Consider the following 17,244-nt stretch of genomic DNA (forward strand, 5'->3'; position numbering starts at 1 on the left):
TACTAATGAACAAGAGACTAAAAGTTTTAAAATACAAAGAGAGGTAACAGTCTCAAAGGGAAAGTGTGCTGTATTCTCCTGATTTTATTTTTCTCATTTTCTAAAAAGATTATTTATTTTCTGGAGAACTAAAATTATGATTTTAAAATGAAAGTGACTAAAAATGATCTAATATTTATTAAGTATGGCCTCCTTAGGTTTGGTAGTGTTCTAAGTATTACTATGTGAGACATATTAGCTAAAAAGAACTAAAATGTCAGGGTGTATAGACTAAGTTGAACAGCACTCACTGCTAGAGAATTACCAAAACCTCACCCAAAAACATTGGTTGAACCTCAACAGTTATTTTTTTTTAATCTTGATACACTTGGAAATAAATGTACATGACTTAAATTCTACAATGAATTTAAATATGATGAGAAATTCATAATGCCACCTCCCCTATATGAGTCTTTCATATAGCAATTTCTTACTTGATATCTAGAGCCCCCAGAAATCACACACTCAGGAAGGAGAGAGGTGTGAATCAGACATTTAGAAATTGAGAAAACCTACTAGGACTAGATCTGTTTGCCCTGAGCACTGCAGGGGAAACCACCAATCCTGGCTTCCCCCAGAATTCTTTTTCTGGACCCTTTGTAAGCAGCAGTTGCGCCACCTGCTGGTTGATTAAGAAAGGGGTTGACAATCATGATGCACAACAACGATGTATAATTTTGGACCTTAACTATGAAAAAGTAATACATAGGCAGAACACTATGAGGCTAGCACTATTGGTTTTTCAAAAGCTATAGTGGCTACTAAGCCACTATAAGTTGGTAATGATTTGGATTTTTATGTTCTGTGAGGAAAAGGTAAGTAGTAAATAACTTGTGTGCAAAAATGACGAAGCAATACTAAATTTGGGAAATGAGACTTAAGAGAAAAACTTACGAGTCCAGGAGGTCCAGGTGGGCCAATATCACCCTTTTGGCCCTGTTCAATGCAAATAAGAATGACATGAAAACACTAATTTCCTCAAGAAACAATTGAATTTCACAAAGACTCAGAAGTCATTAATAAAGTAATCAAATGCAAAGCACAACATGAGTTAATGAAATACTTGTCTAAACCTACAAAGACCTTGATGTTGTCTTGGATTTACTGGCTACATAATCTTGACCAAAATCAATGAACTTCTCTGGCTTATTTAAAAGCTGAAGATATTGGACAGACTTCTATCAGCAACATTCTTTGTCATAAAGGGAGAAGACAATATTCAATTGTTATTCTACTGGCCAACAGTCAAGAATAGACTTCTCTCATACTCCCAGCTCTAGGGATATTAGTCTTCCTCATGAGTTATTAATTGAAACATAATCCCATTTTAAGTATTTCATGTTTCCCTTTATTCCAATTATGTCTTTTAGGCTAAAGTGAAACTTGGATCTTGTTTACAGAGAAGCCATCAGTAAAATATGTAACTTCAGGATATTTCAAGTTTGCTTTAATTTTTTTTTCAGTTTGGTTTTGATACAAATCAGTTAGAGAACAGAGGGCATGGAGGACTGAATATGTTGTGATGTGATAAAAATAGGGAAAACTATGTGCTTCATACATGCTTTCAGAGTCAATTTTAAGATAGATAACTAAATAAATGACCTCAATCAGGATGCATCAGACCAATGGGAAAACTACAAAAAATTAGCCACAGATTTACAAACAATAATTGCATACAGAATGGGAAATGTTTAGAGGAGACATTCTGATTTTACAGCTCTAAGCTTTTGAGTAAGAGAACCACAGAATTAGTGCCCAGTCCTCTTCTTAAAAGTTTGCCTGACACGTGCTGGCAGCAAAGGCACTGACATTATAATGGAAATGCAGTCCCATGCATTTCCCCACATACCCTGTGATTTAGGGCAATGCAAGAAAATCTAGAGGACAGTGAATAAAAGGGAAAAATGGATAAAGAAGGCATGCATGATTACAAACACTAACAAATTATGATGTTTTCATTTATAATTCAGTACCAACAGGGGAACAGTTTATGGTACTAAGAATAAAACCAGACACATTAAAAATGCAGAAATGCTTACCTTTTCACCATGTCTTCCTGGTTCACCAGGGTAACCAGGATCACCAGGCAAACCCTTTAAAACAGGGGATAGGGTGAAATCAGTAAACTTGGCAAAGTGAAAAGATGCCAAATAATCATGTCCTCCACAGAAGTAGTGAGAATACCAACTAAATCAGTTCATCAACAGAACAGAAGATACAGTCTGTACAACTATAGTTATCTGATTTGCTACAAAGATGCCAAGAAAAAACACATTAGAAAAAGGAAAGTATCTTCAATGAATGGTACTGGAAAGCCTGGATATCAACATTCAGAAGAGTGAAACTCCAAATGGATCAATGACTCCAACATAAGACTTAACACCCTAAAACTGCTAAAACAAACAAACAAAATGCTTCAACATATAGGTATAGGCAAAGACTTTCTGAATAGGATTCCAGTAGCACAGAAAATAAGACCAATAACTGATGTGGTAGTTTGAATGAGAAAGTCCCTCAATAAGCTTTGGCATTTGACTACTTGGTGTCTAGTTTGTGGAGGTCTACATGTGGCCTTACTGGAGGAAGTATGGCACTGGGGGCAGGCTCTGAGGATTCAAACCCTGGTACCCTTCCTAGTGTTCTCTTTGCTTCCCACTTGTAGTTCCAGAAGTGAGCTCTCAGTTTGCTGTTTCAAATGCCCTGCTTGCTGCTTCTCTGCCATGATAGACCATTATTCCTCTAGAACCTAAGTCCAAACAAATCCTTCCTTCTGTAAGTTGCCTTGGTCATGCTTTTTTGGCACAGCAGTAGAAAAGTAACTAAGACAATCAACAAATGAGATTTTGTGAAATTAAAAAGCAAAGGAAATTCATTCAACTGAAAAGGTAGTCCACAAAACGGAATAAAATCTTTGCCTGCTATACATAATCTGACTGAGGACTGTTGTCAAGAATACACAAAGAACTTAAAATGCTAAATACTAAGAAAACAAACAATCTAATTTAAAAATGGGTTGCAGAATTAAAGAGAAAGTTCTCAAAAGAAACAAATTTACAGGAGCTGGGGAGAATGGCTCAGCAGTTAATAGCATCTTTTGCTCTCGCAGAAGACTTGTTGTTAGTTCCTAGCACCCACATGGTGCTAGAACTCCTTTTGAAATCCTTAGCCACCAGATACGTACATGGTGCACATACATACATGCAAGCAAAACACATATAAATAAATAAACAAATAAATCTAAAAACAAAAGAAAATAAAACATACAAATGGCAAGGAAACAATATATTAGTCAATATCTCTAGTGATTGAGGGACTTCAGATTAAAATTACTTTAACATTCAATCTCAGCCCAGTTGAAACGACTGCCATCATGAATATCAGTAATGACAAATGCTGATGCAGATGTTGGGAAAGGAGAACACATTGTTGGTGGGAATGTAAACTAGTATAGCAACTTTGGAAATCAGTCTGGGATTTCTCAAAGCACTGAAAATCAACATAGAACTCAGCTATATCACAGCAAGGCATAAGAGACTTTATGTCTTACTACAGACATACTTGCACACCCATGTTCATTGCTGTTCTACTCAGAATACTTAGAAAATGGAAGCAGCCTAGATTCCCAAAAACTGATGAATGTAAAGAAAAATGGAATTATAAAATTTGTATGTGGTGATATTTTATTTGTATGTTAATAAATAAAGTTTGCCTAGAGATCAGAGGAAACAGCAAGCTGTTTTAAGTAAACACAAAAGTCAGGCAATGGTAGCACACGTCCTTAATCCGATCACCTGGCAGGCAGGGTCTCTGTGTGTTCAAGGTCACACTAGGGAACAGAGCCAAGCATGGTGACACACGCCTTTAATCCCAGTACCAACCATAGAGACCTGGAGGTCTGTACAGACAGGCAGTGACAAGGAAGTGAGGTAGCTAGGCTAAGAGCCAATGAGAGGGCAGAACAGCAAGGCACTAAAAGCCTGGGTTAAACAGGAAGTCATGGCATTTTGGAAGCTACAGAGCTGGTGAGGTAAAGTAGTTGGTGGCTCTCATTATTTCCCTGATCTCTAAGGCTTTCACTCCTATATTTAGCTCTGTGTTCTTTATTTAATAAGACCGCTTAGAAATTCATCTACATTTGTAGGGAAATGTACAGAATTGAAAAAAGTAATTATTCTAAGGGAGATAACCCAGGCTCCAAACTACAAATGCCACATGTTCTCTCATATGAGGATCAATTCTTTATTACGGTATGTCTCATGTATAGTACCTGTGCAAACTAGGAAACAGGGAAAGAAATGGGGGTGCAAAGAGGTTACCTTAAAGGATAGGAGGATGATAATAACCATAAGGGAAAAAAGTAAAGAGGGGGGCTACAGTGCACAAAGGCTTAGGCAGATATAGAGGGGCAAGATTGGGGAAATAAAGGTGTGGGTGGGGGAAGGCTCGACAAGGATAAAGGTATAAAAAGAAATCATTTGGAAAGCAAAATATTTCCATTTGTGTTATAGCAACTTGACTTATTGTGGGATGTAACCAATTACCCTCTGAATGGATTTAAGACCCATTCAACGTGAGGCAGGTGGGAAGAGGGGAACGCAATGCCTGGTAGTATAAGCCTAGCTAACAACCCAAATCTGAAGAGGAAGTAGGCCCATGCAGTGAATGTGTTTCTATGGTTAACTTTCATATATATCAGCAAATGCATCCTAAATACCTCTGCCTATACCCATAGACACAAGCGGTCCCCAGCCTTAATCAGAGAAGCCTCTCCTAACAATGAACAGTGGTGAATACAGACACTCAGCGGCTAAAGATACAGAATAAAGTGACAGATGTAGGCAAAGTCACAAAAAAAGTCACTTATACCACCCCCTCTAAGGCTCAGAGAACATTGTAGATGAATTGGCAGGAAGTATGTAAGAGCCCAAGGATAGGGTAAAGGGCTACTAAATGCCATCCTCAAGACGTAATTCCACTACTGTAATCATTAACTCACTTCAGCTGTAGCTGCCTGCACTGCGACCACACGAGACCAGCCCAGACACAGCAATCAATCAGAAAAAGAGGAGGGACTCTTGGGGTCCTCTCCTCTGCCTCTAAACTATCGACTTTAAATAGATTCCGCAGGAGGAGGAATCACTGTGTTTAGTTATGTGTCCTCTACCCAGCCCATCAGGCTCCAGTGGAGAGCTCCAAACTCAGCCTTACCAAGGGCCTCAATTAATCTTTCTGGGCCACAAAACAAAATGAATAGACATGAACATGAGAAAGAGATTTGTGTGGAGGTATGTGGGAGGTGAGAGTGGTCAGTATGCAAGATGTACATATATGGAATGGTAAATAATAATCATCATCATCATAATAATAATATGTGAAGTGACCAGCCCATCTCTGCTCCTGCCTCCATGCCTTCCCTGAAAGTTGCATGTCTTCCCCACCATGGTGGACTGTATCCTTCCGTAGAAGCTTTTTTTTTATGTAATTATAGCAACTGGAAAAGAATCTAAGATGATAAAGCATACCTTATTACATCTGCCTTAAAACTGGAGATATTTCAAATTTATATTCAAAATAGTGATGATAATTTCCATTCATTTAAGCTATTTCCAAACTCCATACTGTGTGCCCCCTGCTTTTTTTTTTACCACCACCTACAAATAGCTCAAACATTACCAAAGGTTTTTTTTTTTTGTTGTTGTTGTTGTTAAAGGAAAGGACCATAGCTACTCACTGGGATTCCGGGTTGGCCAGTCTCTCCGTCTTTGCCTGGTTTACCCTGGCAGAGCAAGAACAATAATTTGTTAGTTAGGAAGTAGGAAGTTAAGGACTATAGCAATCATTAGTCCTGCCTTGAACTATATAAACAGACTTTTTAAATGACAGTTATTATAATAAGTTATACCTATAGTGATATTTTCAGGCAATGACATAAGGATTTAAAAAGAAAGAAATATTCCCACATGTGTGTTTGTGGAAATTCAACTATGTAAAAATGTGTTACATTTGTTTATGCTGCATTTGTTTAGCAATGTCAGGATGTGTGGTTAATTATGTAAAGATGTGTTGCATTTGTTTCATCTTGCCTGCCTAAGGCACCTGACTGGCCAAATGCTAGGCAGGAGAGGGATAGGCAAGGCTGGCAGGCAGAGAGAATAAGGAGAAGAGAATGAGGGAGAAAGAGAGGGAAATGCTCAGGGCCAGAAGCCAGGCAGCCACCAGCCAGACATAAGAAGCAGTGAGAGTAAGATATGCAGAAGAAAAGAACAGTAAAAAGCCCCAAGTAGATGAAGAGAAACAGGTTAAATTATAAGAGCTAGCAAGGAACAAGCCTAAGCTGAGGCCGAGCATTCATAACTAATAATAAGTCTCCATGTCATGATTTGGGAGCTGGTTGGTGGCTGAAAAGAGAAAGCCTGGTACACGTGTGTATATTTAGAATTTTTACAAACACTACTAATGGTCACAACACTTACTCTTTTGCCTGGCTCTCCCGGCTCACCTTTTTCACCTTTCACACCACCAGGAGGACCCTGCACATAAACAGTAGTTTCATGTTGGTTCATGAGATATTGTATATCAATACCAGTTCATATTAAAAGATTCTAAAGCATTTTAGAATACTTACTGGAGGACCAGGTATTCCTGGAGGTCCTGGAGGGCCTCTATCACCAGGAACTCCCTATGCAGGTATAGGGGGAATTGAAGTGCATTAATACCAGAATATGCATTCTCACTATAACTACTAGAACTCAGTAGAGTTCTAACTACTGGACATGTTTAATAATGTGAAATTTAGGTTCATCAGATATAAACAGAGAGCAGAATGTTTTTCACTCGAAGCTGAAATCTGTTCGGAAACATAATATAAAACTCGTTCTTCATTTCAGTTAATATCCAGTATCAGTATGAGCTAAATAACAAGACATGTCATAAGAATTCTTTTCATTCATGTAAAATATTTTACAAAAAGCAAGAGAAAAGAATATAAAACTAGAAGACGTGGGAGCTATTAAACAATGTATCTTTTCACAGATAATTAAGTGGTTTAATTCATATTGATAGTAGATTTTAAAAGCTTTTTTATTTTCAGTATTCTTATTAGCATTTAAGTGAATTAAAACGCATATAATCTTGTCTGTTTAAAGGTAGGTCAGTATATGCTAAAAGAACATTTGATCTTCTTTCATTGCCTCAGAGAAATCAAGTATCATATAATGACAATCTACCTTAGCAGGACCTGATCTTAGCTATGAGTATAAATCAAGGATCAAAAGTAGGAACAACCCAAATGGTCATCAGCTGATGAATAGGTAAGTAAAGGATTTACTATATTCACACAATAGAATATTATTTAGCCATAAAAAGGATAAACTACTACTACATGCTAAAAAGTAATTGAACATGGAAACATTAAGTCATATAAAAACAACTGGCAAAGAAGACCTGATTCTGTTTTTATGAAACCCCAACAATAGACAATCTACAGGGTAAAGAAATACAAAATGGAAAGTTAGGGGAGAGTATGAAATGAAAACTAATATGCATGAGTTTTTACAAGGAGGTGATAAGAATTTTCTAAGAGTACATTGTGGAAATAGTTTGACTACCCTGTGAATACTAATGAATTATATATTTTAAGGATTAATCATTCGGCATGAAGATGATATCCTGATAAATCTATTTTTAAAAATTTAATTATTCAAAGTCCTTGCTACTGAAAGAACATGCACATTTAAGAGTACATGTCTATATATAGTTCATTTTAACATAAAACATGTTTTTTAATTTTTCATAATTAAAAAATTTGATTAAAGGAATTACAATTGACAAAATTGTACATATTATGAATGCATGATGAGGGGCAGAGGGGAGGTGGGGGAGGGAGTGGGAGGAGAGGAGGGAGGGAAAACTGTGGTCAGGATATAAAATAAATGAAAAAAATGATTAATAAAAAAGAATGCACAGCCGGGCGGTGGTGGCGCACGCCTTTAATCCCAGCACTCGGGAGGCAGAGCCAGGCGGATCTCTGTGAGTTCGAGGCCAGCCTGGGCTACCAAGTGAGTTCCAGGAAAAGGCGCAAAGCTACACAGAGAAACCCTGTCTCGAAAAAACCAAAAAAAAAAAAAAAGAATGCACAATGTGATGTCTCCATATATGTACACACTGTGAAAGGATTATCACAAGCATGCTAATTAACACATCTACAACAAAAATCTTCATCAAATTCCCCTCCGTGGGGGCTTACCTGGTCTCCTTTCTGAAATTCTAGATCAATTGGTCTTTTCTGTTCACTGATCTGTCCAGGTGGACCAGGTGGGCCCTGAAGACCTTGCTCACCCTATTTACATAGCAAAAATACATCGATATTTAGCAGTCTACTATGAGTAATAATATAGATAAACTGTGTCCATTGTAAAAACCAGGGGAAAGAAAAAGACAGTACAAATGAGTGTGAATGGAGAAACACGGAGGCTGAATAACCTCTTTTTCTTTACTCACTTTTTCACCTTTGGGTCCCTGGAAATTCAAGCCCATGTTTCCCTGAAGAGAAAGTTTCAGTTTAAATTCTCATTAACAATAAGAAAAACTAATCTACGCAAAATAAATGATGTAAAAAGAAAGAACATTACCTTTGGTCCTGGTGGTCCTGGTGGTCCAGGAGGGCCCTTAGAAGACACAGAAATGAGAAAAAAAACATTATATTAAGATGTTTCTTTCAAATTATTTGGTTTCATAAATGTGACAACTGAAAGGGCCCTCAAACTATTTTTAAGACTGGGGATATAGCTCAGTGGTAAAGCAACTGTGTCCTAAAGTGGGGTGCCACAAAAAATCCTATTTTTCCTTCTTCATTGTATGATTGTATCCAAAACACAGTTAAGTGATTGAAACAGTCTAGACAAATGTAGACACCTCTGGTGACAGATGGGAATCGACAGGGGTAGAAAGTTAGGATTGATATGAGAGAGGGACAGGCAGCACAAGTACCAACACCAAATAACTGAATGAACACGTTTTTTGTTTTGTTTTTTTTTACTATTATGTGTACAGTGTTCGCGAGTATCCCTGCAGGCCAGAAGAGGGCGCCAGTTCTCAATACAGATGGTTCTGAGCCATCATGCGGTTGCTGGGAATTGAACTCAGGACCTCTAGAACAGCCAGTGCCTCTTAACCTCTGAGCCATCTCTCCAGCCCCAGAACACGTTTTTTTTGTTTTTTTTTTTGTTTTTTTTTTTTTTAAATCAGAATTATGGGTAACAAAGTATCTAAAACAATGAAGTTCATTTTTAGGAAGCACATGCTCTTTCCTTTCTTTCTTTTTTTCTTTCTTCTTTCTTTCTTTCTTTCTTTCTTTCTTTCTTTCTTTCTTTCTTTCTTTCTTTCTTTCTTTCTTTCTTTCACCCTCCCTCTTTTCTTCCCTCCCTCCCTCCCTTCCTTTCTTTTTCTTTCTTAATTCTTTCTTTTAGTTTGTTTTCAAGACAGGATTTCTCTGTGTAACAGCCCTGGCTGTCCTGGAACTCACTTTGGAGACCAGGCTGGCCTTGAACTCACAGAGATCCGCCTGCCTTTGCCTCCCGAGTGCTGGGATTAAAGGCATGCACCATTGCGCCAGGCCACATGCTCATTTTTAAACCAGCTTTATTGTATGCAGTTGTATTTGTGTTTCTGAAAATGTCTCAGAGCATGAAAAAATTAAATATTTCTTGGTTACCCTCCATAACTATATAGCAGACCCAATTATTGAAGACACCTCATACTTTTGCTGTAGCATACAGAGAAACCAATCTCAAACACACCAGGAAACTTTCTCCCTGCTGGCCAGATTTCATAGTGCCAAAAGGTGCTGTATAGAATGCTGGGAGAGAAAACACATCAATGTGCAATAGTGGCATGGCGGTTATTGGGTAACTAGTCATTTTCTGATTGAATTTGAGGCCTGTTCCACAGGAAAAAATGCCATACCTCAAACCGTAACCTTGGTCAAAAGCCTGTGGCTGGGGCGGGCTTAGGCCCAATGGTAGAACCTGCTATTGTTATTTTGCGAAATGGTCATGCTGTCTACATGCCTTTTAGATATTTATTTTTATACCCATTGATCTGGATTGTCTTTCACCTTGGTTGGAAAAGCTCCTTTTTTGTATTAGGGAGTAGTCAATGGGAGACATACGTAACTAGTCAAAGTCCAGAGAATAAGAGACTGAGTGCTCAGCCCTAAACTGGACATCTGTATCAACACCCTCTCCCAAGGTTCAGGGAACATTCAGGAAGAGAAAGTAAAAGACTGTAAGATCTGGAGGATGAGAAGGAGAGCTGTGAAATACTGTCTTCCAGACATGGCATGACTATTGCACTCTTGAACTCACAGAGACTGGGGTTGCCTATAAGACCATCACAGGATCATGCCAGCAAAAACTTAGTCTACATAGGGTAGATGACCTCCAGGCCCCGCCTCTCCTTGAGGAGCTCTCATCAGTTGATGGTTGTTAGAGAAGCGAGAAATCATCCTTTCTTGAGGATGTGGACACTGATAGAATTCCCATGCTCAGGTGGATGGCTTCACATCCATGTACTTAAAGGGTTACTTTTTAAAAACATGAAGTTGGGAGGGAAAATATTGACAGAGATATGGGGAGAGTTATAGGGGAGATATGGGGGATAAACATGATCATATTTCATTGTATACATGTATGAAATTCTCAAGAGTAAAGAACGTTTTCAAAGGAAAATTTAAATAGGCATTTGTTTGCCTATGTATGATACTTTCAATATTAGCATTCTCTGTGTATTTACATATCATGCCTCTTTGTCATTTATAAGACGTTGCTTCCTCTGTTGAATAAGGGACTTTAAAGGACTATACACAAGTGTGGAGTTAATCAGTTAAGTAGTTTACAAAGGTTAAAGAAATTCAGGGTTTGATACCAGACCCAGACAACACCAATATTGTAACAGCAGACCTATGAAGAGGTGCCATAGCCCAGAGTCCCCTGCACTGCAGGATGTTTATAATTAAAACAAACTGAAAGGGAGGGTGTGTATTTAAGCCTTTCCCAAAGAGGTACAATAGGTTCTTCTGGAATTAAATACACATTATTTCCTCTACTTAAGAGTAAGAACCGATTGTCACAAACAAAAGTGCATTATCCATACAGGTATAATCAAAATTGTCACTTAATACATAGACTATGGGATACAAAATGGCATGTGAAAAATTACTTTGACAGGAATCCAATTTTGTTGCCTTTTTAAAAAAAGGATAACAGCAAAGACCTAACTTCAATCATAACTAGGATGAAATCTAAGTATTACAATAGGATTTATTATCTTTATTTTTTTCTGCACTGGAAAGATCAGGGCCTCATATGGAACTATATGTCCAACTTCCTTGTCACGTATTTACTTTTATGTGTGTTATTTTTTTTACCTGTATGAAAACATAGAGGCTTTGCTTACTTAGGATATACTCTTCACCATAACAGAGTCACCATTAAATAAAAAAATTAAAGGCATGAATATTAAAATTAAGTTAACTTTCAAGTAATACAATCAGTAATCATGTTTTTTGAGTCAGAAAGCAAAGGAGGAAACTACAACTACAGAAACTTACCATTAAACCTGGTGGTCCAGGAGTACCACTTGGCCCTGATATGCCCTTGGGACCAGGTGGACCCTGTTATAAAGGGAGTAAAGAAAATCATGAAAAACAAAATCCCATAAACTTAACCATTTATCTTATAAAGAAATAAATGTATGCAACTTAAAGTATTTTCATAAGTCCATACCCCTGCAATATTATCAGAACTTAAAAATTATACAAATAGAAGGTTTAAGTAGCTTATAAAGTAACTCAATAAACGATATCGGATAGCTTTCAGAAAGATTATGTTCTACAATGATAAATAAAAACATATGATAAATACATAATGAAATACTATAAAATAAACTACAACCAAACAATATGAATGAATCTTAACAAGCCAAGGAGAGAAGCATTATAGAAAATTATATGAGTATCATATATTATAAAGGAAAGCTAATATAGTTTATGGAATAAAGCTGCTTTAGAATCAACAGTTTATTCAGGCCACTAGTTATGTATTGAGAGAATCCAAAAGGATGTGGCTGCCAGGTAAAATCATATTGATTCAAAATTATTTGTGATGTTTTAGTTCTTAAATGTTCTGTAAGGTTTTGGATTCTCATAGGTGTTCCTTTTGCTTTGTATCAGCATAGATTCTGGATATACTGTTATATTTTTATCTTAAATACTTACAATAAATTTCATGAGCTATCAAGGGCAAGATTGAACAAACTTAAGAGAGTAATGTCAAGTAAAGAATGAAAAGAGAAAACAAGAAAAAATATCCCAAACATTGTATCTTAGCAATCAAATAGCAAAATCTTCTGATTTGTATTTTTGGTAAAGGGACTGATTCTCATAAATAGACTTTCTCCTCTATAAATACTCAAAATCCATTGTTGATTTTCTGTATATTATCTATAAAGTAACACAATCTTTTTTGTAAGATTATACTTGATGTTTACCATATATAAATTACATTCCTTCAGCCTTCAAAGTATGTATGCTCAGATGTCATGCATAATTGATACTGTTACAAATGGCATTTTGGATATCTTAAAAGAGAAATAAATAATTTTGGTTTGTAAAAAAAGCACAGTTATAGTGGACTCTACTGCTACCTATAGCACAAGAAGAATGTAGGAAGTTATTTTTGATGCCGTGTACACAAATATCCATGAACACTGGATCTAAAGGTAAACGAATGCAAATATAGCTTGTTAAAAGCCTCCCTATCCCATGTTGTGTTTTTTTGTTTGTTTGTTTTTTTCATGTTGTGTTTTTTAACTTTAGAATACATTGATGCCTTGAAAACTTCAAATGATAATTTGTATAACTAAAACAGGGAATACTGAAGGTTCAGGACTTGCATGATCCTCTGATTTAATCATGTAGTAAAGAAGAAAATCCCTATATGCTTACTTGTATTCCAGGAGGACCTGGGTAGCCTTGATTACCCTTTGGTCCTGGCAGTGATGACATGATTATACTACCTGGTTCCCCCTAAAAGAAAGCAACAATAGAAGTTATAATCATTATTATACATGAAAATCATCAAGAGCATAAATAGTAACCTGAGAGTTCATTTTAGTACATAAATACAGTGAAAGATTAAGTATACCAATAACATGAACAAATTTACCTCTGAAAAGTAAATTAAGAAGTATCCTTAGTATACTGAAGTACAGTAGATTTATTAGGAGTTTGTGACACTTTTAGCTATTCATTAGTTAAAAATATGTATTAGATATAAAATATTTGTGGAGAATTGTGTTAGGCTCTGGGCACTTAGTAATAAAAAAGTAGAGCTTCTTTTCTCATGAGGCTAACAACATAATACAGAAACATAAACCACAGTAAGTAAAGAAGATAGTATTTTCTGTCACAGTCTCTAAAGTAAACCAAAATGGCATAGTGATTGATAAGTAACACAAAGAGTTAGCTGGAGAGTAAAATAAGAGTAACATGTGCAAAGAACATGTAGGTCTCAACCTTAAGGGTAAGTGTAATTTGCCACAAGTAACTGAATGCTGGACTGGTTCAGTGGTAGAGTGCTTATCTAGCATGCATGAAGTCTGGTATAAAAAATAATAGTAATTTTAAATTCTCAAATGAGCTAAATTCAGACCAGTGGTACTAGTGATCCAGGAAAAAAAATGCCTTAATGTAAGGTCATCGCTACTACAATAACCAGCATGACAAGATATACCCATGGGTACAGTAATGGCATTACTGTTATGGAGGTATTCAACTGATCTCTGATTAGTTTTAAGGCCACTCCACAGTAGGAAACTCATACCTGGTAGTATATGTCTGGCCAAGAGCCCATTGCTGGGATGCTCATCGGTACCAATGAATATGCCTAGTACTAAAATTTTGTTAAATGGACATAGTACCAAACCACCCTCTAAATTCATATCATATCAACTCAACCCTTAGATTTCATGACAGAAGTTTGTGTGTGGAGAATGGTTAATGCAGAAACTCATAACTGATCAAAGTGTAGAGAAAAAGTGTTACTGGAATGCTCAATCATAATGGGGAAATTTCTATCACACTCCTCATCCCAAGATTTAAGGAACTTCATGGAAAAGGGGTCACAAAAATTGCAAGTGCCTGAGGTTAAGGACTAAGGCAAAACAGTCTTTAGGGCATAATGGAATTCACAGTAGTTGTGGTTGCCTGTACAAGACCTGCACAAGATTAAGCCAGTCAACATTGCAGCATGGAGGGAGGTGGGTCTCATGAGGCCCCTCCCCCTATCTGAGAAGTTATTGATTGCAGATGGCATCTGGGGGAGGGAGAATCAATTATCTTTAAGGGTATGGCTCCTGGCAGGGCGATCCTGCTTCAGTGGATGGACCTACACTCATGAGAACATGGACAGCACAACTGGAACTCCGTGGGCTGTGGGGGAAAAGGGGGAGGTCATGGAGTATAAGAAGGTGGGAGTGGACCTGGAAGAGTGAGGGCTGAATAAAAACAAAACATATTGAATGTATATATTTTCAAGAATTAATAAAACCACAATTTAAAAGTCATGTAAAAGTCATGCAATCTATACTGACATAAGCTTTATATACATATGGCGACTCAATGGATTGGGCAGGGTTATTTGAGAGTTAACTTCTGACATGCTAATCTGAGCATCTAGGAGATATTTGAGCAGAGATTTTTAAGGAAGTTGTCAAACACATACATCTTGAACTCCAAAAGAAAAACACAAAAAAACTAATTTGAAATTGTAAATATAGATGGTCAGTAACTGCATAATCATCAATAAATACTGTGGACATTATTAATGTCACCAGGCATAGAGGAGAAGGAAGAGTCAGGCCAGGTTCTTGATGACTGCTGCATAGAATAGAATGAGCCTGTACTAAAGAATGCAGGACCGTCAGATGCAGAAAGAAACAAAAACTATGAAACTAGAGCGTTAGAGAAGCCAGCGATAAAGAATACACATCTAGAGAGAAACAATAGTCGATACTATCAAAGCACAAGAAGATAAAGTCTGAAGGTGTCAGAAAAGAACTATTTGAGCACCAACACATACATTTTCAAGAATGTCAGTATAGAAAATTGCACAGTATACTGCATAAAGAGCGTTTCTCCATGTGTAGCTGCATAACTTCTATATGTAGTAGTCATTTTGAGGCAGAAGTTGTAGTTCCTATCCTACTGCAGTTACAGACTTTCTACACATTTTATTCAAACCTTTTATCTTCTCAGCATGAATGCTTACCTTCATACCTGGGATCCCAGGAGGTCCCTATTGTTAAAAAGAAAGAAGGGAGTTTTATACAAACTGGGCAGGGGTAAACAAAAAGAACACATGCTATACAAAAGGAAAACCATCTGAATAAACTTCTATGGGGTCACTTCATAACATTTTATGTTATAAGTAACATTTATATTAACTAGCATAGAATCCATGGTTTTATTCGGGAGGAAGCCCTTTTAGCCATTTCTTTAAAAAAAAAAAAAACTTTAGTTTGCTACTTTAAATATGTGACTTTGTTCCATTATGAACAAACTTTGTATTCACACGTTTTCTGTTAATTCCTGAGTTCATTTTAATTCTGAATTTTAAAACTTACTGGGGGACCTTGTAAACCAGGAAACCCGGGACTGCCTGGAAATCCACGTTCTCCCTAGAAGGAGTTAAAAAGAAAGCGTATAGAGAAATACGAAATAGTAAATAACTGTATGAACAATGACTTTCTTTAAAAGCTATTTGAAACTTACCAGATTACCAAAAATTCATTAGCATCAACCTACATAACAATTCAACTTACCGAGATACTTTTAGCTAAAGGGAAAACTCTACCACAGTCATTTGCTTTTGAAAAATCTATTTTGAGACCATCACAATACAGATTTCCGATAATTGTCACATTTAATCGCTAATGATTTGCCCCAATTTCCTGACTATGTGTATACCTTCTTATTTCGAACTTACCATTTCATTTTTCCTTTATTGTAAAGTCTTTCAAATTATTTTTGTAAAACGAGAAGATAGCAAGGAAGAAGGCTATTAATAGCACCAAGAAGACAGTAACAACAGTTCTCGCAATTGCAGGCCATTATATTTTTTAGGTACCCAATTTCTCTCATTCACTGTTGTAAAGTAGCAATATAGACATTTGGTTTAGAAACCAGTTAAAATAGAGGTAAAAGAACACCAACGCAAATTCTTTTCAAATACCTATGTATGCTATAGCAATTCTAGGAAAAAACCTGTCAGAAGGTTTAAAATGGTAAAATTGCTCCACCTCTGAGTTTTTGAGTTATTGTCAAATGGCCTTCTCTGCATCATCTTTTATACATGGAAAATGTAGGTTCAAAGAGAGAGGAAGTGGCTGCATCTCAAGTTTAGAAGACATTAAGGAAAAAATAACCCATACATTGTGGATGCAGCATTAGGATTCATATTCTACATACCTAGTGAGAAATTTAAGACAATTCTAATCTGGCAGTATGCGCAATAAAATCGTTAATCATTTAATTTGTATAAAACTTATTACATAAATAAATTACATAAATTAATTGTTGGATCTAGGAAAGGACTACTTTTAATCGTTCAATATATTATACCTGTATGTGCATTTGACCTCCCTACTTATAACTTTGAGTACTGGTCTTCTTGTTGCATAAGGCATGCTGAACATTCATTCTCTCTCTCTCTCTCTCTCTCTCTCTCTCTCTCTCTTAAAAAAAAACAAACAAACAAAGAAACAAACCAACCAAAACATAGCTATGTCACCAGAATAGGAAAAAGAAGATGGTTTACTTTCTCATGAAATTTGTTCATTGGTCTATGTTGGTCCTATCACCAAAGACTGCCTGAGCTAGAATGAAGGACACAAATCTCTCAATCTGGACATTTGCCTTACAAATAAATCCATACATTAAAAAAATTATAATTGTTTTGGAAAGCATGTGCACATTTAGCCCTAGAACTTTGGGAAGTAGAGGCAGGTGGATTTCTGTGAGTTTGAGACTACTCAAGGCTACATAGTGAAACTCTATGTCAAGAAAAAAAATTATTATTGGCAAGAGTTATAGAGACCTGGTAAAATACTTGGGTTGAAAAGTATTGTGTTGATTTTATGTGTTTTAAA

General features: G+C 36.5%; 1 protein-coding gene across 2 annotated transcripts in view; it reads right to left on the reverse strand.

The window, feature by feature from the left end:
• The window catches only part of Col4a5 (collagen type IV alpha 5 chain), a 194,656-nt gene that overhangs the window by 100,011 nt on the left and 77,401 nt on the right, over nucleotides 1-17,244 (reverse strand). For both annotated transcript variants that reach the window (XM_015992158.3, XM_076562145.1), the window contains exons 7-18: nucleotides 15,721-15,774; nucleotides 15,366-15,392; nucleotides 13,043-13,123; nucleotides 11,648-11,710; nucleotides 8,670-8,705; nucleotides 8,539-8,580; nucleotides 8,285-8,377; nucleotides 6,665-6,718; nucleotides 6,513-6,569; nucleotides 5,771-5,815; nucleotides 2,079-2,132; nucleotides 934-975 (exon numbers count right to left, since the gene is read on the reverse strand). In XM_015992158.3, coding sequence (XP_015847644.1) covers nucleotides 934-975; nucleotides 2,079-2,132; nucleotides 5,771-5,815; nucleotides 6,513-6,569; nucleotides 6,665-6,718; nucleotides 8,285-8,377; nucleotides 8,539-8,580; nucleotides 8,670-8,705; nucleotides 11,648-11,710; nucleotides 13,043-13,123; nucleotides 15,366-15,392; nucleotides 15,721-15,774 — 648 coding nt within the window. The remainder of the gene's footprint in view (nucleotides 1-933; nucleotides 976-2,078; nucleotides 2,133-5,770; nucleotides 5,816-6,512; nucleotides 6,570-6,664; nucleotides 6,719-8,284; nucleotides 8,378-8,538; nucleotides 8,581-8,669; nucleotides 8,706-11,647; nucleotides 11,711-13,042; nucleotides 13,124-15,365; nucleotides 15,393-15,720; nucleotides 15,775-17,244) is intronic.

The sequence above is a fragment of the Peromyscus maniculatus genome, chromosome X (genome assembly GCF_049852395.1).
Source record: "Peromyscus maniculatus bairdii isolate BWxNUB_F1_BW_parent chromosome X, HU_Pman_BW_mat_3.1, whole genome shotgun sequence".
NCBI lineage: Eukaryota > Metazoa > Chordata > Mammalia > Rodentia > Cricetidae > Peromyscus > Peromyscus maniculatus.